Source organism: Tenrec ecaudatus, chromosome 2 (assembly GCF_050624435.1).
Source record: "Tenrec ecaudatus isolate mTenEca1 chromosome 2, mTenEca1.hap1, whole genome shotgun sequence".
Classification (NCBI taxonomy): domain Eukaryota; kingdom Metazoa; phylum Chordata; class Mammalia; order Afrosoricida; family Tenrecidae; genus Tenrec; species Tenrec ecaudatus.
In genome coordinates this window covers 118,379,456-118,400,571 of record NC_134531.1, presented here as the reverse complement: position 1 = coordinate 118,400,571, position 21,116 = coordinate 118,379,456, and the positions used below count along the sequence as shown (strand labels likewise).

The following is a 21,116-nucleotide window of genomic DNA, read 5'->3' as shown; positions in this document are numbered from 1 at the left end:
TTTAAATTCTTTATTGTACTACCTACCATGTTGTAAATTTAGAATAGTTTCTTCTGAACCCTTCAACATGACATATTCGAAGTCATTAATGATGTTTCAATCTGCAACGGGTTCTGACTCCATACCCCTGTCTCCAAAGTGGGTGATTTCAAAGGGGGATAGGAGATAGTTCCCTACACTTTATTCGGGACTATCGATAGCTTTAGCACAAATGCTTGTAGTTTCCAAGGGGTATCACGTAATTTTCTTTCTCAAAAGGGGTCAACACGGGTCAGGTAATTTTGAGAACCTCTGCTGTACACGCTTCTCAACCCCAAGCCAAGGTAAAAAATAATGTTGAGGCTGAAATGTAGAGCAAAAGGTGGGGGTTGGACATGGCTGCCTGAAGCAGGCGAGTTCTCACTGTTGCTGGAAGGAAAATATGGCTCGATTCTCTCAGGAATATGCATCAGCAATATGCTTCAAAGACCTTGAAAGTATGTGGTATCATGTATGTATTTTGCGTAAGATGATTTCCAAAATTACCTAAGTGAAAATGTTTATACTAATTAAGTATGATAAAAACCTATATTTATAAAATAGAGATGTAGTCAAAGGCTTATATATAATGACACTCACCACTTTTTATTTACCCAAAATAGGAAATAATCAAAGTGTACAACAAAAGGGGAGTAATGAATAAAATGAGCTGTTTCGAATAATGGATGATTTAATAATCTTTAAAATATGTTGTGGAAAATACTTAGGGACATGAAAAGTATTTGTTATTATAAAAAAAGAATATGATCTCAATTTGTTAAAAAAAGTTAGAAAAATATATAGTAGGGAGAAAAGTGCAATAAAATCCATCAGAATGTCATGATGGTCATTTCTGGATAATGGACTCAATTTTACATCATTACGCTCTTTCCAGGTATTTCTTAATTAAAAATCATCATGACATTTTATAATCACATAATTCCAATATATGATTTAGTAGCAAAAAAAGTCTGGTACTTCCTCTTGCTAACAAGTTGTTACATTTCTATTCAGTACTCATGTCAAAGACACATAAAACACACGTGGCAGTTACATCCTCTCCTGTCAACTTGTGAAGGGATGGAGTCTAGCCTGTCACTCAGGTTGCACCTTGATGGCCTCATTTGGAGGTGCCACAAAGATAAGAAGAATATTTATAAATAAATATTCTATGCTCACCGGAGACCAGATACACACAGTCTCTGCTTTGTCTTCCTGTTGACAAGAACCATGGAGCTAAGCTAGAACCTTGGAGAGAGCTGGACGAGCCACAAGGAAACCCAGCCAGCACTGAGATGCTTCCACCACCATTGGATCCACAAGGCTTTCTACCTAGTGGCCTGTGACCTTCCTGCTTTGAAGAAGAATTCACAGACTGGTATTGGACAAATGGGCTAATATTGGACTTATGGACTTGATCTGAACTAGGTTGGGATGGGATGTTTCCTTAATGTACAATTGCTCTTTGATATAAAGCTCTTTCTTATACACATGAGTGTCTATGAATTTGTTTCTCTAGTCTACCCAGACTAATACAACGCATATATTTATTTGCTAAAACAGCATGCTCCAATCCCTACTAACTTCTAAACCCTATCTCATTTTTATGAAAACACAACATACATTTAACACTATAGAAGATTGTCATAGTTTCTATAACTTGCATAACATAGAATGGGGATACCTTAAGGATAAAATTATTTTCAATTAAATATATTTCAGAAATATCACAATTCTGTTTAGGTTTAGATATACTCTTTAAAGGTTTAAAAACAATTATTTTAATAGAGTGAGCTACTTTTTGGAAATTGCATTTCTAAGGAGCATATTTAACTTAGGTCCACATACTAGGAGTTAAGTCTGGCTACTGAAACGATGAACATTTCTACCTCCACATCCATCAATGTCAGAAAGGCCTATCAATATGAGTGGTGTGTATGTGTGTGTGTGTGTGTGTGTGTGTGTGAAGGATATTTGCCAAAATGTTGATAGTAGTCAGATAAGTGGTTCTGAGGAGTGATAGAATGGAGCTTGAAGACTGAGGTCAGATTTTATTACATCATAATTATGCCTTATAGATATCCTATCAATTGGAGTTTAAGGACTTTTTAAAATCAACTATGGACAGGTACAACACATACTTTCTGAAATAATCAAATGTCTAATCCTTCCAAATAACAACAGTAATAGAAATATACACAACTATAGGCACACATTCCATATAGTGAACATTTATTTGGAAACCACTGAATGCTTAAAGAATGCGAATCTATTTCAATGGCTGCTTATTTAATTATGGAACATTTATGAAATCAAAAGTCCAACATTTGAAGCCAGTCATTTTGAATCAATCTCTCTGGAAGCAGGTAAGACATATTATTCATTAAAAAAATCAATTGGTGTTATTTTTTCAACAATCACGTATCAATCAAATACATTCATAGCGTAAGATACTTGTGAACTTCAAATCAACAAGTCCTAAAACATAGAAATTTTACTGAGCAAAATCAACGAACATATTTACAGGAAGAGAATATAAAAGTTATTTGTTTAAAAACATTAAGAATATCTATTTAACATTCATGCCAACTGTGGTTTATTCATGATCTGACTCTGTCTCCCATACAGTCAAGTGAAACCATTATTAATTTGCAGTATAAAGATAAGCAAATAAAAACTTCAAGGGGCGGGGGGAGCAGAATGGAAAGAGAAACAAGCCCATGCTGATATTAAATGTTATTACTAGCTCTATTTTAAATTTATTTGATGTATATTTTGAAAGCAAACCGAATTCACTAAATTCAAGGAAACATGCTACAATGTATTGGACTGTGTGAAGCTGCTTTGTTTCTCTGACTAATTACTGAAGTCCTGTATTCTGCTGAGGGACACATTACACTGCGGACTCCATTTGACACATACAGTGTCACCAAGCATGTAAAACTTAAACAAGCCAGCCAGTCAAACCAACATTCAGAAAGCAAAACACCGTGGCATTCACTTTCATTTCCTTTGTAACCGGTGTCCTCAACAACTGCTGTTGGTTCACAGGCCAAGGGAAAGCCTATTAGAATCTCGACATTCTTAACAACGATCTCCGCGGGCTGCTATTTGTCTAAAAAGCAATAAGCCATGTAATTTATAAGAAAGAAAACACACCGAATCCTTTCAGAAAGCACAACCTGGCAATCTGTCTTCAATGTTAAATAATCAGGTGGCAGGAGTGTGATGGAGAAACCAGTCTTCGAAAACCTCATGTAAGGGAATCCAGCTGGGCTTGTATGGTCTCTAGCTATTTAAAAGACAAAGAAAAGAGAGACAGTTGGTGAAGGAAGAGATGTTCATATGAAATGCTATTTAGAAACATGTAAATAGAAGGAAAAAATGACATGGGTAACTATGCATATTCAATTCACTCACATAGCAATAAAAATACCACTTTGAATATTTTTCCTTTTACGCGACGATATTAGAATTCATGCTTGCAATTTAAGTTTTCAAATGTGTAAAGAAGGTTTTCTGAATACTACTGTTTTAAGTACACCCAGCTGTTTCATTTACAATTGTATTACACAGTAAGATTTTGAAAGTGGGTGAGGAAGGTAGACTATACTGAATTAAGAGGGGGCTTCAAAAATGTGTGTGTGGGGTCTGGGACTAACATCCATTTATTATTTTAGTGCCCTCCTTACTTTACTATGACATATCTTAATATTAGAAGCAAGGTTCTGCCTATGGGAAGGAGTGTTATTGAAAGTTGTGCCGTATCACCAACCCTCAATGTGTGAATAGTGTCCAGGCACTTAATCTGTACAAACCGTCAATTCAGGTGTTACAGTTTGCAGCGGGCCCATACTTGCATACGTTCCTTTTCTCAACAACGTTTTAAACTCGATACCGTCACTGTCACTGCATTAATGACACAATCGACACAATCACTTTATGCCCCAGGGGGGTGATTGCTAATTGTTCACTATCATAAAACGATGTTTCTAAAGTGAACCAGAGCTACAGACACCATTCAGATACGTAAACGGATCTGGGGCTCACACTGGTTTCTACCCTCAACCTTAGAACAATTAGTTCATATGACAATGGCCTGACTCAATACTCGCCCTCATGAAGAGCTCACTGAAGATATGGTTGCTATAGCAAAGTGTCATGAAGAAACCAGATGGGGCCTGGCTATCAGAAAGAATAACGCACGGGTCTGAAAGGCTAAGGTGCCAGCTAAGTGTTCAAAGAAGAAGCACACCAGCCTGCGTAATGCTTCAAATAATAAAATCCAAATGGCATCCGAGCTTAAATTGTGAACACTCAGTTTACAAAAGGCTGTGGATGAGAGTGGAAGTCCACAGTTCATTTGCAAGGTCCACGCAGGGATTAAGCCTCTGGTGAATCCCCCGACAGCAGTCAGAGGATGTGAGCAGCCTTAGGATCAGAGAGGGAACATTGTAAAGTCGATTATGGAAGAGTTAGTTAGGCTGAAATTTATTATCTTATAATTTGATCTCCCCCCTTTGACCATTTTGAAGTTGTTTCAGTTAAAAAAAAAGTGAAGGAGAAAAACCTGTGGATTAAACCTTTGGTGAGCCCTCTCTGAACACAGACCAGGATGTGGATAGTCTTGCTAAACTTTAACCTAACTGTATTTGCAATAATTCACTGAAAAGCAAGTTTTTGCTGATACAGTTGTGTTAAAATAGAACACCATATCATTTGATCTCCCTTTCTACCCATTTTAAATTTGTCCTTGCTTTTAATATTTTATGCTCTTTTTTATTGAGGCTTTTCTGTACTTCGTTATTTCTGTGTTTGGTGTATTTTCTGTATATGAAATCCAGGAGAGGAAGCCCATGGGAACAGTAACCCTTCTGGGAAGAATAGCGGGAGGCTGTGGGGAAACAGGGAGCCATAAACAGTGAGTACAAGAGGCAAGGAAATGTCTAAAAGTTGAATGTAGTCAGGATTGTACAACCCTTTCTAACATGACTGAACTACTGAATTGTACATTATGTAAACGATATGCCAAGTATATATGTTGATAAAAAATCAAAAGATAGATTACAGAATCTTAAAAAGAGTTCGAGAGAAAAGAAATTGAAAAATAATAGAATTTTTCCACGAACTTTTTGAAGCTCCCTATTATTCATCTCACGATAGACCTTTAGGAGCTTGGCATCTCCCTTTCCATGTTTCCTTCACCCTTAGGCCTAGAAATTAACGTATTGAACACTGGCTCTATCTAAAGTGTCAGCGTGGCCAGGGAGTTTATTATTATTTACTGCTTTATGTTAAAGCAATGGCTTTACTGCTTCAATTAAAGCCATTTCCATTTTTCCTGGCAGAGTGTCCTCACAGAGTGTCCTCACTGTTTCCTACTGTAAAACATGGGTACTCAAAGGGAAGTTTAAAGAACTTAGCTCCTTAACGGGGTATTTGAAAATAAGAGCTTATAGAAAAACCATTCTGAAAGAACCCACATATCAGAAAACTATTTTAAAAATATATACCTTGTTATAGAACTCAAACAACTCCTTGTGACTGAACTCCATAAGAACTTTCTGCAGGCTCTACGAAGAAGAAGAAGAAGGACACCATAAGAATTTAGTCGCATACGATTTACATGGCTCTGTTTGCCCTGCAGCTCGCGCCAGCACACGCCATGCTATTCCTTCCTGAGCTATGGGAAAGTAATGGCTGCTCGCTCTTCCAGCTCACAGTACACTCCACGGGAGCAAAGGTCTCAACTCGACAGGGACATCTCTTGTAAATTGATTCCACAAAGGTTAAAAAAATATATGCCACAAGAGAACGACTTCATTATCTATTTTTAACACAGAGCTAATACATGAGATTTTATTACATCTTTCTCAGCAGCCCACTTGAAATCTAGTAAATATGATCACACAAAGACACTGGAGGTGGCATGGGCCAGACTGAACCCAAGCAGCCAGCAAGTCTTCACATCAGCACAGCTCCGGGCGTCAAGCACAAATCTCATGCTATGGGCTTCGCACGCCGACAGTGCTGTCTTTTAAAGCTACGGATTCAGCAAAAGTTAACAAGCAACACAGGAGCTTCAGAGCTGGACTTCACCATGCACACGCCCGCTCCATCCTTTCTGCTCCCGTTTGCTGGGCCTCTGTGGACGCGACAGAGGCTACGTAACACCGTGTGTGTTTGCTGATGGCAAGCAGGGAACTGCAAGCAGGGAACTGTGGGGAAGACCTGGTGATCAACTCTGAAACAAATGCCAGCCAAGAAAACCCAGGGGTAGTGCCACTTTGCCCCGTGGTCACGCTGAGCCCCCATGAGCTCTGGAGCACTCACGTGAGAGAGCGATACAGCGCCACCTTAAACTAAATTATTCTGATCTTACTTTCAGTTGATCCGGTAAGTTGAGGAGACATAGAAGTCATCACTGATGATTGCTAAGAGCATATTTATTTTGCTCAAGGCCCCCAGGGAACATGGCATTTAATGAGAATAAGCTAGCTGCTCTGACCTCGCTGCCATTTACTTAAAACCCAAATCAACTCCTTGCCATTGAGGCTACATCTACCCAACAGGGAGAGCAGAACTGTTCCTCAGGGTTTCCAAGACGGCAAGGCTTTCTCGGAGCAAAGAGGCAAACCTTTCCCCCAAGGCTCAGCTGATGGATTTGAACTGCTGACCTTGTGGATAGCAGCCCAGTGCTTAATCCACTACCTGTCGCCGTAGAACATGACATGACATGAAACGGGTCCCTGAATTGAGTAAGTAGAGAGATGCTGCAACACGTGCACTGACCCAGGCACTTCATCACTTGTGGTCATTTCTAACATGCCATCAAATTCTAGTTCCCATGTTCTCTTACTGTGCTTGTTGGATCCGCTTTTAAGATTTTGGTTTTTATTTATAACGCCTACATCTCCATAGTGAGTTATCTCTGTTCACTCCAGGATAGCAATGGGGGTGATGGAAGGAAGGGCATATCCCTCCTCACAAAGCCTAAGCTCATAGGATCCAAGTTCACACTTCATTTTCTCTCCTAGGCCTACCAAAGACCTTCAACTTAAATATTAGTGGGGAAAAGACAAAAAATAAATGAGAAAACATACATGCTTTTAAGTCTCATCCTGTAGGAAAGATTTAAAACCATAAAAATTTTAGTAATCCTGGAAAAATCCTTCTTAACAATTACAGAGAATAATACCAAAAAGAAAATAAAAACAAAATCCCAAACTCTCTGCCATGGAGCCAATCCTGACTCATAGCGACCCTGGTGGGCTTCCGAGACTGTAACTGTTACGAGAGTAGAAAGCCCAGTCTTTCTCATGCAGAGCCGCTGGTGGTTTTGAACGGCCTACCATGTGAATCTTAGCCGAATGAGTAATCACTAGCTCCACAACCCCCACGATATTTGGGGTTGTTATGTGCTGGCAGGCCAGTTTGCCTTACAGCAAGCCTACAGGACAGAGTGGAACTGTCCCGGTGGGTTTCCTACACTGTCACCTTTTCAGGACTAGGCGGCCAGGTCTTTGTCCCTACAGAGGGGCTGGTGTGTTTGAACTGTCAATCTCTAGGTTAGGAGCTGAGCATTTAACTTGTACCACCAGGACAAAAGCTACTTTACTTAGGGTAAATGTACGATCTGTGCTGTCCCCCGTGCCCCCTGCCCCGCCCCGTGACAGAGATTACACATGTGTGTATGTAATTTAGTGTCATGCTTTAGTAGGATACTTAGTGTAAGAAGGAAAAATACTGATACCTGGGGTAAAATATGCCCAAAAGTCTGTGCCCACAATGGCTTGAGAACACAGAGAACAGGCCGCACAGTCTTACTTAAATAACAATTTTCCTTAAATTGTTTCCCAATCATTTTATTGGGAGCTCTTACAGATCTCATAAAAATCCTTAGTTCAATCACATCAAGCAGTATTGTACAATTGCTACCACACTCAGTTTCAATGTATTTTCTTTCTTCTTGAACTCCTTGATATCAGTTCCCCTTTGTCCCCTCCCCCTCCTACTCCCAGGAACCTTTATTATTTCCCCATTATGTGTGTGTGTGTGTGTGTGTGTGTGTCCATATCTTACAGGATCCATTACATCCATTCACATACAATTCTGTTGTCTAATCCCATCGAGTGAGGTTATACAGTTACTTGAGACGTTAAGAATTCAGGAAAATTAATTCTTAAAAACAAAACAAATGTCGATTCCAACAAATGTCTGTATAAAGAGTGTACCCTGAGGGTTTGAAAATCCATGTTTATCCAGGGGGCAGTGTATATTGAAGCCTATTACGTTCCTTATTTCATTTATTTCTCCTCTAGTTCTATTCTCTCCCCTAATCTAGTTCTCTTACGAAGGAGAAACAGAGATACAGTAGGTAACAGCTGGAAGCACTAATACCTTACGGTGACATGTTTTATCGAGTGCACTGGTCTTGGATAGGAAGAGACCAGGACAAAGGAAGCCTCTCTTGAGAATCTGGTACAACTCTCAGACGGCTAAGTAAGTTATTAGTATTGTGTATGTACATGAAAGGTTGTTTGTCTGTTAAAATAACTTTGTACACATGAGACGAGAAAAACATGGTTAGCAAGAAGACAGACAGTGGATTGTCGAGATTTATAACCACAGAAGCTGAAGTCAGACAGAGATCTGGATGCAAATCTTAGCTGTAAGACTGAGATTACCAAATGTCTATAGATTATCTCATGTCCAAAATGGCCTGATAAACTAGTATAAGAAACACATGAAAATAACATGTATGAAACATTAGCATACTTCCTGGTATATCTACAACTTTTGAGACTTGGATAGCCAGAGTTTAACTTGCATTTAGTTTGATTAGCCAGTAGACTATCATTGGTTCACTTCCTCCTGGGAGGCAGCCTCACAGGACTGCTGACATTATTTCATTGGTAGCTGGGGCGCTGTCAGGTACATGCTAGACTGCTGACCTACAAAGTCAGCAATTCAAACCCACCAGCCTCTCCACAGGAGAAAGATGTGCTATCTGATCCTGTGAAGATTTATAGCCTCAGAAATGCCAGACAGGGATCACTGGGGATGGGATTGATGATGGCAGGGGGTTGAGCAAAGTTTATAGTGCCCTGCCTTGAATAAGGATACCATGAAGACTGTAAAACCTGTGAGAGTGGGAACCTGTGTAAGGCAGAAACATGAAACAGAGTCAGTCTCTGGTCAGTCTCTGGCAAAGATGAAAACGTGTGAGACCCAAACAAACGAGGCAGTCTGCCAGCATCTGCTCTCATGCTTCACAGCTTACTTGTATAGCATTGTCACTTTGGGGGAATTTGGAGGATTTGAGAATTATTAAAAATTAATTCATAAAAATAAAAATAACAATGAAATAAGAATACTACAACATTAAGACTATGAAAAATCTTTTTTTGGAATGTGTAAAACAAGAACCTTATCCAACCATATGTAATGCTTCACTACTCTAAATTACAATTTTATAATTCAGACAGTCATTTAATCCCCTCCCTCCCTTTGCAAATTCCTAGCTTAAAAATCAAATAATGTGGTTGAGATGGCCAGAGAAAAGAGATAAGTATCACAGGCCTCTTAACTATTGAGCAACTTTCTTTCCCCTCCGGGTAACTAATCTCCTCAGTTCAGCCATCTGCTGCCATCTCAATAAAAGAGCAAATTAACTTCTTGCCCTTCAACGTAATGACTCTAGAAAGAGGTCTTACTACAGAGGCACCTTCCTTCAGGATAGCTGGGTAAGAAAGAAAGATCAATTAAACTACTTAAAATTGCACGACCTCCCTCCCTCTTAGTTTATGCAAATGAAGAATTCAAACATTTTAAAGGTCTTTTAGGTCTATGATTTGAATTTATTGCTACCTACCCCATTTGTTTTTGGTCACCATTCACCCACTTTCCCCTTCACAGGGAATGTCCTAAATAGGAACTTAAGGGAGAAACTGGAATTTAGTATAAGATTATTTTAAAACTTTTCAGAATTTGAATTCTTACCATGACTATTTATTTTTAAAAGAAGCTTTGCCTTAATAATTTCTTTTAAGCCCTGGGCCTGTGGTCAAATGCCAATCAGTTTTAATAAATTAACTCTAAATCGTGTGTAGAATTGGGTCAAAATTAATACAAATTCAAACATCACCTTTTGAATAAATTATACAAGGGAACAGGGAGTCTAAACGTTACCACTTGCTTCTGAAGATCTGCGATAGTTTATTCTTTCTCTCAGTCTGCACCTATGGCCTCCTGGGGAGTTCCTTACCATACTTTAAGTGAAGACCAAAAAAGCCATGCTTGGTTTATGGATGGCTCTGCATGATATGCAGATGCCACTCGTAAGTGGACAGCAGCAGCACTACAGCCCCTTTCTGGGATCTCCCTAAAGGACAGTGGTGAAGGGAATTCTTCCCAATGGGCAGAACTTCGAGCAGTGCACCTAGCCGTTCAGTTTGCATGTAAGGAAAAATGGCCAGATGTGATACTGATTCATGGGCTGTGGCTAATGGCTTGGCTGGATGGTCAGGGAATTGGAAGGACCATGATTGGAAAATTGGTGACAAGGAGGTGTGTGGAAGAGGTATGTGGATAGACCTCGCTGAATGGGCCAAGAAAGTAAATTGTATCTCACGTGAACGCTTACCAAAGGATTACCTCTGAAGAAGAGGACTTTACTAATCAAGTGGATAAGATGACACGCGCTGTGGAGACAGGTCCTCCTCTTTCCTCTGCCACCCCTGTTATCGCCCAATGGGCACATGAACAAAGTGGACATGGCGGCAGGGATGGAGGTTATGCATGGGCACAGCAACATGGACTTCCACTCACCAAGGCTGACTTGGCCACTGCCACTGCTGAGTGCCCCATTTGCCAGGAGCAGAAACCAACATTAAGTCCAAGATATGGGACCATTCCTCAGGGAGATCAACCAGCAACTTGGTGGCAGGTTGATTATATAGGACCACTTCCATCATGGAGGGGACAGCGTTTTTTTCTTACTGGAATAGACACCTACTCTGGGTATGGTTTTGCCTTCCCTGCACGTGATGCTTCTGCCAAAACTACTATCCATGGATTTACAGAATGCCTCATCCACCAGCATGGCATCCCACATAGCATTGCTTCAGATCAAGGAACTCACTTTACAGCAAATACAGTGCGGCAATGGGCCCATTCCCATGGAATCCACTGGTCATATCATGTTCCTCATCATCCTGAAGCTGCCGGCTTGATAGAACAATGGAATGGGCTCCTAAAGACACAATTACGGCGCAAACTAGGTGGCAACAACTTGCGGGGCTGGGGCGATGTTCTCCAGGAAGCTGTATATGCTCTAAACCAGCAGCCAATATATGGTGCTGTGTCTCCAATAGCCAGAATTCACGGGTTCAGGAACCAAGGGGTGGAAGCTGGAGTGGCACCACTCACTATTACTCCTAGAGATCCCCTTGCAGCATTTTTGCTTCCTGTCCCAGCAACCCTGTGTTCCTCAGGCCTGGAGGTCCTGGTCCCGGAGGAAGAAACTCTCCCACCTGAAAATGCAGCACATTCTCCACTGAACTGGAAGCTGAGAATGCCCCCTGGTCACTTTGGGCTTTTCATGCCTTTGGATCAACAGGTCAGGAAGGGTATCACTGTACTAAGTGGTGTGATTGATCCTGATTACCAAGGAGAAATTGGACTGGTGTTACGTAATGGAGGTAAAGAAGAAAGAATATGTCTGAAATCAGGAAATCCCATAGGCCGACTCAGTGCTACCATGCCCTGTTAGTAAAGTAAATGTTAAGTTACAGCAACCCAATCCTGACAGGACTTATAATAACCCAGACCCCTCAGGAATGAAGGTCTGAGTCACCCCACCAGGCCAAAAACCACATCCAGCTGAGGTGCTTGCTGAGGGCAAAGGTAATACAAAATGGGTAGCAGTAGAAGGTAGTCCTGCCTATCAATTACGACCACGTGATCAATTGCAAAAGCGAGGTTTGTAATTGTCAATGTATTTTCTTTTGATGTGATTATTGCATATCTTTCCTTTGTTCAGGTATGATATATCAGATACAGTTTGACTCAGTGTGTTTTCATTTATATGTATGATAGATGATTGATGATAAGTATAAGTGTGATTTCATTCAATGTTTGGAAATTATATAAGTATATATGGCTAAAGAATTGTGTATAGGTGCCAGGTTGGCAGGGGGTGGATTATGATAGTTTATTGTGCCAGCCTGGCCGATAAACATAAATGGGATTAACTGAAGGGCAGTGAGATAAATGGCTCGGTGAGCCTTGCCTTTCTTGTCTCTCGCTCTTTAATCATCTGACCAGTATGCGGCTGCCTTGCTTGTTCTGTGCCTCAATTTACAGGCTACACTACCTGTGGGATGCCTAGCCTGTGGACTGTGTTGCTGTAAGTTGAGGTCCCTTTAAGCCCACACGATTGGAATGTACAAATCTGGAGCTGGGAAATGACAGTTGGTGACCTGCCTTGCTGTTTGCTGCCTGGGTATAGATAGCCCAGCTCTCTCTACAGAGGAGGAACTGGTGGCCCTCAAGAATAAAAGGACTGCTAGTGTCTCTCACAAGTCTCTCAGGGGAGTGAGTTGCACTGAGCCATTTGTACTGCTTTATAATTTGACTGTTCATTTCTTGTGTTATATATCTATCTTTATAAATATATATAGAAAATTACTAGCAAAAAAAAAGAGAAAATTACTAGCAATCTGGTTTGTCTCTCTAGAGAACCCTGTCTAATACAAGATCTTTCAGAAAAAAACAACTAGGGCATTGGAATTACCTTTCTGAAGAGGTAATTCTAGGCCTCTGCTCGGGGTTCATTTCCAGTAGAAACTAGAAGCAGTGTGCACATTCCTAAGCCAATGGATAATCCAGGGCAGAAGCTGCTTTGTGGAAGACAGAGCTTAGATGTGTCAATATGCACAGGAGAACCCTTGGGTGTCAGAGAGACTCAAGCATGGGCATAAAACTAGGGTAATGGGTTATCACAATGTCTCAGGTATATCAAAACTATCTTTAGCTCAAACTACATAAATATAACCATTAAATGAACCAAAAGAAGCATATGCTTCTAACTATATGCATATATTCTGGTTGACGCACACACACAGTACAATGGGAACGTTGGCACTATAGCGGTCCAAGCACGCAGCAGCTGACTGAAAGGTCAGCAATAAACACTCACCATTTGCTCTAGGGGAGCAGTTCTACTCTGTGCTATAGGATCACTATGAGGGAGAATCGACTGATACTGAATTTGAGTTTGTTTGTTTTGTATCTTGATTTTTTTTTAAGTCAGGAATTTATGGGGGGTGGGGAAGCTCTCACAACAAAGGGCAGCTAAAGAAGACAACGTATTAAAATTTAATATGCAAAACCCAGAGTTAGAAACTGAAAAAGAAAGACCAGAGGATGTACACTGGTACAGATAGGAACTGGAGGAATCCAGGACAGATGATCCCTTCAGGACCAGCAGTGAGAGTGGCGATGCCTGGAAGGTAGAGGGAGAGTGGGGTGGAAAGGGGGAATCGATGACAAGGATCTACATGTGACCTCCTCCCTGGGGGATGGACAACAGTAAAGTGGGTGAAGGGAGATGTTGGGCAGTGTCAGATAGGATAAAATAATAATTTATAAATTTTCAAGGGTTCATGAGGGACGGGGTAGTGGTGAGGGAGAGAAAAAAAATGAAAAATGAGGAGCTGATTCCAAGAGCCCAAGTGGAAAGCAAATGTTTTGAGAATGATTAAGGCAACGGATGTACAAATGTGCTTTACACAATTGATGTATGTATAGATTGTGATTTTAAAAAGGCCATGTTCAGCATATCTCAAGTTGAAAGAAAAGAAAAGGAAAAACTTTAGCCTTGAGTTTCAATAGTGAAGGATTCTCTGGGCAAAACATTGGAAAATGCAGGAAAAATCAAGGAGGATGGATGGAGTACAGAATCAATCAATGTAACAAAGAGAACTGATAGACGTTCAAGCCAGAAATGGACAGAATCAACAAGTAAAATGCTTCAACAAACTAGGGCAGCACGAAAGTCACTCTCTAGCTTATGACAAGAAAGTTGAAGAGAGCTACCTGGTAGTCAGACTGGATAAGATGGAAATTGTCACCATTGCGAAGATGTGATTCCAAAGAATAACTTATATGTAAGTAACATTTTGCTGAAGACAAATGTTAAAGGCTTGCAGCGGTACATTGATAGGGAACTGCCAAAAATTCAAGTTGGATTCCAGAGTATGTGGAACATCACGATTGACCTCAGATGGTTCTTGGCTCAAATCAGGGAATCCCAGAAAGATAGTTATCTTCTGTTTTATTGACCAAGTAAAGGCATTTAACTGTATAGATTATAACAAACAATGGATAACACTGGGAAGACAGGCAATTCCAGAACACTTTAATTGCGCTTAGGCAGAATATGCACATGGGCCAAAAGACAGTCATAAAAAAGAGAATAAAGGAATAATGCTTCATTTAAAATCAGTAAGTTAAAATTATGCTTACAATTACATTTACACATTTAACAATTCATTTTGGCTTTTATTTGGGAAAGATTCAAAACTGAATGTGAAAAAATCTGTTAAGTGGCTAGTGCATTAATTTAAGAAAGGGCTAAATAGTGGCTTGGTATATCAGGAAAGCCTGGGATACAATTGTTCAATCAGGGTAGACTCTGCTGTGCCCATAGGCAGACCCTTGTGCCGTCAGCCTCTTGAGCTGGTCTCTGTCCTTCGTGCACAGTATTACAAAGCTTTCTGGGGGCTGCCAACAGATACCCAAAGGGCAAACCACTCTGCCATAGGCCTCAGTTCCAGCTCTGTTAGATACCAGACTCAACTCCTCCAATTAAGTGCATGGTGGCACATATTCCACAAGCCAGCTTCCTGTCCTACAGCACTTTACTTGCTCTGTGGGATTAGAAGTCCATCACTCTGTCTCATGTTCTGGTTCCTGGGTTTCTTGCTCCTCCTGTTCCTCTGCTGCTCCCCTGGTGTCAAGCTGTCCCTATGCAGGATCAAGGAGGTTCCCTATGCAGGGATCTCAAGATCCATGCGGCATGCTCCACTCCTGTGCCCTTTTGCTGGCAGTGAGATTTCCCTTTCTTGCTTCTGAGATGTCTCATTTTATACCCGGTAGAATGGCAATCGCATGCAGTTACTACTCCTTCACGGCTGATTCTTATAATCCTGCCAGCTGCTTCCTTCACTTTCTCCAACCCTGACCAATCAGGAGAACAAAGGTCATTTGGTGAGCGGAACAGAGGCTCTGGGTAAAACAATCACACAGGCAATTCAATGCACTGCAACAGGAGACAAAAGCTCAACAGGCTCACGTCTAAGGAGCACTCTGGTTGGACTTCTTCCAAGATACATTTGTCCGCTCTTGTGTAAGTGCAGCATTATTCACCAAAACCATAGTTCAAATGAATCAAATCGTATCCAGTCCTCTTTATGCATATACAGTTTCACATGTACACGAGGTGCTTGAATGTACACGAGGTGCTTGAAAACACCATAGCATGGTCAGATACACCTTCATCTTCAAAGCGACCCCCTCGCGGCTTCTGAACACTGCAGGAGTCTCTTGTAGCAGATTTAGCCAAAGCAAACCATCACTTGAATTCCTGACTGCTGCTTCCCCAGGCATTAGCTGTGACTCCGAGCAAACTGAAATCCATTACAATTTCAACATTTTCTCTTTTTATCATGATACTGTTTATTTTAAGAGCAATGGAAAGTCTTTGGAGAGTTAAGTTTTAGAATGATATAATTGTATTTACATATTTACAGTTACAATTATATTCTAACATTTAACAATTCACTTTAGCTTTTATTTGGGAGATTCAAAACTGCATGTGAAAAAAACAGTTAGGTGGCGAGGGCACTATTCAGGCCAGCGACAGGTAGTGGCTTGCTCTAATGTGGCGTAGAAACAACAGAAACAGTGGGGGAAATGAGACACACGTCAGAGATAGAAGAGATGGCACTTGGTGACAGGTTTGAACAGGGGGAGGGGAAGAAAGGGGGAAGGAATACACAGCATGAAGAATGACTTCCAAATTTCTATGAAGACCAGCTGTATATGGTCAACTGGATTAAAGACAGCAATATTTGAATGAGAACGAGATAAGCATAAGTCTTGCTTCAGACAGTTGATAGGTCTGTGGAACTACATGAAATAAGTCTTGAAAGCCAGAAAAGTAATCATGTAAGAGATACACATTTTGGAATCACTAATATAATAATGATTCTTAAAACCCTAAAAATGGATGAAATTGCCCAGGAAAAGAATGCAATATAGGAAGAGAGGAAATCTGGGCCTAAGATCTAAGGAACTTATGTATTTACGGTAAGGTATTCAATATATATTGCTTATTATCAGGCTCACAAATGTTTTCAGTATGGTATTTTGAAATGTGTGGCCGAAATTTATTACAGGAATCAAAATAATTTGTAAGTTAACATGTAGTCAATTAAACTGGGTATTTTAGTCTTAAATATTAAATATTCCTTCAATCTTCATTTTCCAGTAAAACCCATTAAAGTCACTAATACTGTTAAGATACACACACTGGAAAACTTACCCTCTTTCTCCTGCGCCTCGTACATGTAAGATGACAACCAAGACCCACATAGAAAACCCATGACTTATATTATTTAGGCTGGGCTCATGTATTATACCAAACTTTCTGCACTTGGATCTGAAAACACTGTAAAGTGAAAACAAAAGTAGAAAATTTCATTCTGCCGATTTCTTAAAAGAAAAGAAAAACTATTTGTTCACTCATTCACTTTTATTTGGAATTTGTAATCCTGTCTATCACTGCCTGGATAATGTTGCACATGCCCATTAGTAAAATTCCCCTGGAAACAGAATTTAGTAAGGTCTTCTGAAAGGTCTGACGTGATGGAAGCTGACACTAAAAATATCCTCTGCTTTCCCATTAGTTAGGAATTAGGATCACATAAACATTTTCCAAGAATAAAATGCATTAACTTCTTTCACAAATTATCCAAACAAGAGTATCCTGTAAATAATACAGATGTAAACTGGATGAGAAGCAAAGCAAATTTACATTGCTTGGCTTTTAAACGAAAGTTGCAGCTTAAAATGAGAAATTATCCAATTATCCTTTCATTTAGAAAATCTGGAGGTCTATGAGTCCAGTACAAGAAAGGAATCGCAGTTAAATCTAAAAATACTCTTCTAGGTATCAGAAAAAGAATTTCTCTTTTTCAGTTGTGGAAGTGAAGTACAGAGGCAAAAATTTAAATAATATTTCAAGTCCTGCCGAATGGATTAAAAAATCCACTAGTTATTGATTAACTAACTAATGAATGATTACAGGCACCACTTTCTGTATATAAGAAGGCCTGGTGGTGGTGTCAGGTAAGCAAGAGTTTGGCTCCTTATGAGCAAGTTGGCAGCTCAAACCCTCAGTTGCTCCACGGGAGAAAGATGGGGTTATTTGCTCCTGGATCGATTGAAAACACCTTGGAAACCCTGTCCAGGGTCGCTATGGCTCAGAATGGATGCAGTGGCATTGGGTTATAGATTACGTTATCTCTGACTGTACCTACATTGTTATTGTTGGTGGTGTGGGATGCCTTTGACTCAGTTCTGTCATAATTATCTCACGTACAGAAGAACGACACTACTGTCCTACACCACTCTCATACCCACTGCTTACGAGTAAACTCATTGCTTGTTGCGGCCACTGTGCCAACCCATCTCCGCACCAGTCTTCTTTTCCTTTCATGACTCTCGGCCATAACGCGGGGGCACTTCTCCTGATAACATGTCCAAGTGCATGAAGCAGAGTCTCACCATCTTGCTTCTTAGCAACATGCTGGCTGTACTTCTTCCAAGACAGATTTGCTTGTTCTACTGACAATCCATGATGTTTTCAATGTGATTCTCCAACACCACAATTCAAAGCATCAATTCCCCCACCTTCCTTACTCGGCTCTCCAGTTCTCACTGAAAATGAGGAGATGGAAAATGCCACGGTGTGTGGCAGGTGCTTCAAACACTCTAAAGAGGTCCTTTGAAGCAGTTTTCCCATGTACATACTCGAGGGGGCTTCAAACGTGAGGGTCATGTGCAAATTCCATTATCTTTTCATTTCCTTTTTATAAGCCATTCGTGTGATAAATAGAATGACCTATTATCGATTTTACTATTTTGTTTTAAAACATTGGAATGGAATTTTAATTTCAATTATACATAGTAAAAAGAAAACAAACCACCATATATTCAGATGTACAAGCTTTAGTCATTTCTATCACAATATTCAATAATTTGATAAAGCACTGAAAGAGTAAAAGGCATTATGCTAGGGGCTCATGATACAAAGATGAATAAGCCATGGTGAGGGGTATACTCTGGATAAAAAATAGCCCACTCTTTGTAGCAGATTGTTCTTCACAACGAAGCTTTCCCAATGGAAAGAATAGCTATGGGGCAGAGAAGGAGGAAAGGATCCTACTTTTCGGATCCATGGAATCAATCCAGGTAACAAAATGAATAAAACCAACTCTTATTTAAAGGGGTCAGCGAGAGAGCAAATTTACACTTTTCTTCGAGGCAGTTTTATTAAATGATAACCATTGAAAGATTAGTCTATAGTTAATAAATTAACTGGCAAATCGAGTGAACCGCCATCTACCATGATAAAGCGTCAGCAAAAACCTCGTTCAGCCTTTTTATTTAGAAGGAGAGGAAACAAAACGGTGTACCCCAAGGAGCAATATCGCACATAAAGAACAAGGATTGGGGAATCACTCTGTTCATTGTGCAATATGGTGGTAACTCAAAATATTTTCATCCGACTATAAACATAACTTATGGGAAAAGTTATCCCCATGAATTTGCACAATCACTCCCATGCTTTTGTTATTCAAAAGGTGTATATTTTGAATAATGGCTGATGAAGTTTTAAATAATAATAAGGTATACATTTTCAATTGCTCAAAAATATTCAGATAAGGAACACCCAGATATCCATCTTTGTTATATTAGTTAAAAGCAAAGCACTGTTACTGTGAACATTTTACAAACGTCAACAACACCATAGCCAAGTTTAAAATTCTAATTGCAAGCAACCAGTGTTAGTCCAATGAATAGCACACCTTCCAGAAACAGGGCAAGAGAAATAACCACCTGACCTTGAATGGGGGGGACTTGTGATTCCACAAGCACATCATTAAGATATTGCCCAGTCTAGCATGCTCCAAAAACTTACAGGGAAGGCCCTGGCTTTTGAGGAGAGCAGCAGACAAACTGAAAACTCTGAGCCTATATCCAAGTTAAATAAAAGTTATAAAACTACAACCCAACAAGCACATGGAATATAAACCACTGAAGGCATTCTCTCAAAGTTTAGTACACAAAATGAAAACTTTCCTTTTATTCAATCTTTAACAGTAAATTGTGGGGCAAAATATGTATCCATTTAAGAACGTAAGCAGCACATAAACAGCAAAAGCACCTCTCAAGCCCATTCGTGGGGCATTCCAAACTTTCAGGATCCGGCTGATGTATCCTTCTACGGTCTCTTTAAGCAGCATTTTCTTGATGCCCTGCATGCTCCAGTAGTACTCATGTACCTGGGGTCTTTGTTCATGTGGTTTCCTCTGCTCTCACAGAAGCACTCTCAATCTCATGCATACATATGTGTACACACACACGCGCATGCACACACACACCCTCAGTCATTTCAGTTGGTGTTAAGATTCAGTTCCGTTGTCATTATAGAATCCATGCACATCACTATCCTTGCCTTTAACTACTATGCTGCGTACAGCTGAAGCACAGACAGTAAACTCCTCAAAGGCAGAAGCTATGCTAGTTTTTGCTTTCTTTATTATAGTCCAGCAGCTACAATAAGGTGCCCCATCATACTTAACACATCTCTATTTAGATTAGTTTTAGGAAAAAAGGAATATAAAATGTTAAATACTTCCTTTCTCTTTTTTACACACTCCCTTCTATAGGGAAATGGAGATTATTAGAATGATTGAAAATGATCAGTTGTTAGGTACTGCCAAGTCAATTTGGACTCTCAGCAACCCTGCATACAATAGAACGAAACACTGGGGGAGCTACGGTGTTACCCCATCTCCTTGAGGCTCATGCTCATTTTCTATGACTTTCTAGTTTACCAACCACGATGTCCTTTTCCAGGGACTGGTCTCGCTGATAACATGTCTAAAGTTGTATGTCATCCTGACTTCTAATGGGCACTCTGGCTATACGTCTTCAAAGACACACACACACACACACACACACACACACTTCACACATGGGGTACCCCCCAAAAGAAAATGAAAAAAAAGTCTCCACTGTGCAAAGCTTTCGTAGTATGCATTTTCCCCACTAGGCAAGGATCAAGCAACCCACTCTGAGATAGTGCACACAGTGGAGTAGCCAGGGAACGTGCTCTCTGATCAGTGAATTTGTTCATAAAAGCAGTTTTGCTCAAGCCTCACATTTTTTTGTGATGGCCAATTTAAGAGAACAGTGTGCAGCTGTGAGATTTTGTTTCCTGCTCAAGAAAACTGCTGCAGAATCTGCTGTGATGTTGAACATGGCTTACAAGAACACCATGTGAAAAACTCAAGTATATGAGTAGTCTCCTCATTTCAAAATGATGAAATGTCGATTGATAACAACCTTCACTCTGGATGTCCATCAACTTCCTGACCAGACGAAAATGTAGACTCGCAGTGCATTTGGAGTTTGTTACACCGGGTCAGACTATTAATCAAGCTTTCTATTTGGAGGTTCTGAAAGCTTTCTTATTAACTTACATAACTCTGGTTTACTCACAATATATGCAATGGGGTAAAGAGAAATGCAATTAAAACCTAAATACTGACTTCTTAGTCTGCTTGAGAAATGGCTTCTCTTACTTGAAGGACTCACCCCCAACATGATGAAATTTTAGATTTTATACATATGAGGAGGCACCAAAAAACCTGGATTTTTGTTTTTCCTTCACCTCATCTACATCATCAAATCACTGTCCTTTCATGTTCTTCATCATTTGTGGAAACAAATGTGTGGAAAGA

The 21,116-nt window shown here is 40.1% G+C and overlaps 1 protein-coding gene across 1 annotated transcript in view; it reads right to left on the bottom strand.

Moving 5' to 3' along the window:
• Positions 1-2,230: 2,230 nt before the first annotated feature.
• Positions 2,231-21,116, bottom strand: part of COMMD10 (COMM domain containing 10) — a 202,414-nt gene continuing 183,528 nt past the window's right edge. Inside the window, exons 6-7 of the mRNA XM_075541418.1 lie at positions 5,532-5,591; positions 2,231-3,310 (exon numbers count right to left, since the gene is read on the bottom strand). Of these exons, the coding sequence (XP_075397533.1) occupies positions 3,272-3,310; positions 5,532-5,591 (99 nt within the window). The 3' untranslated portion in view covers positions 2,231-3,271. The remainder of the gene's footprint in view (positions 3,311-5,531; positions 5,592-21,116) is intronic.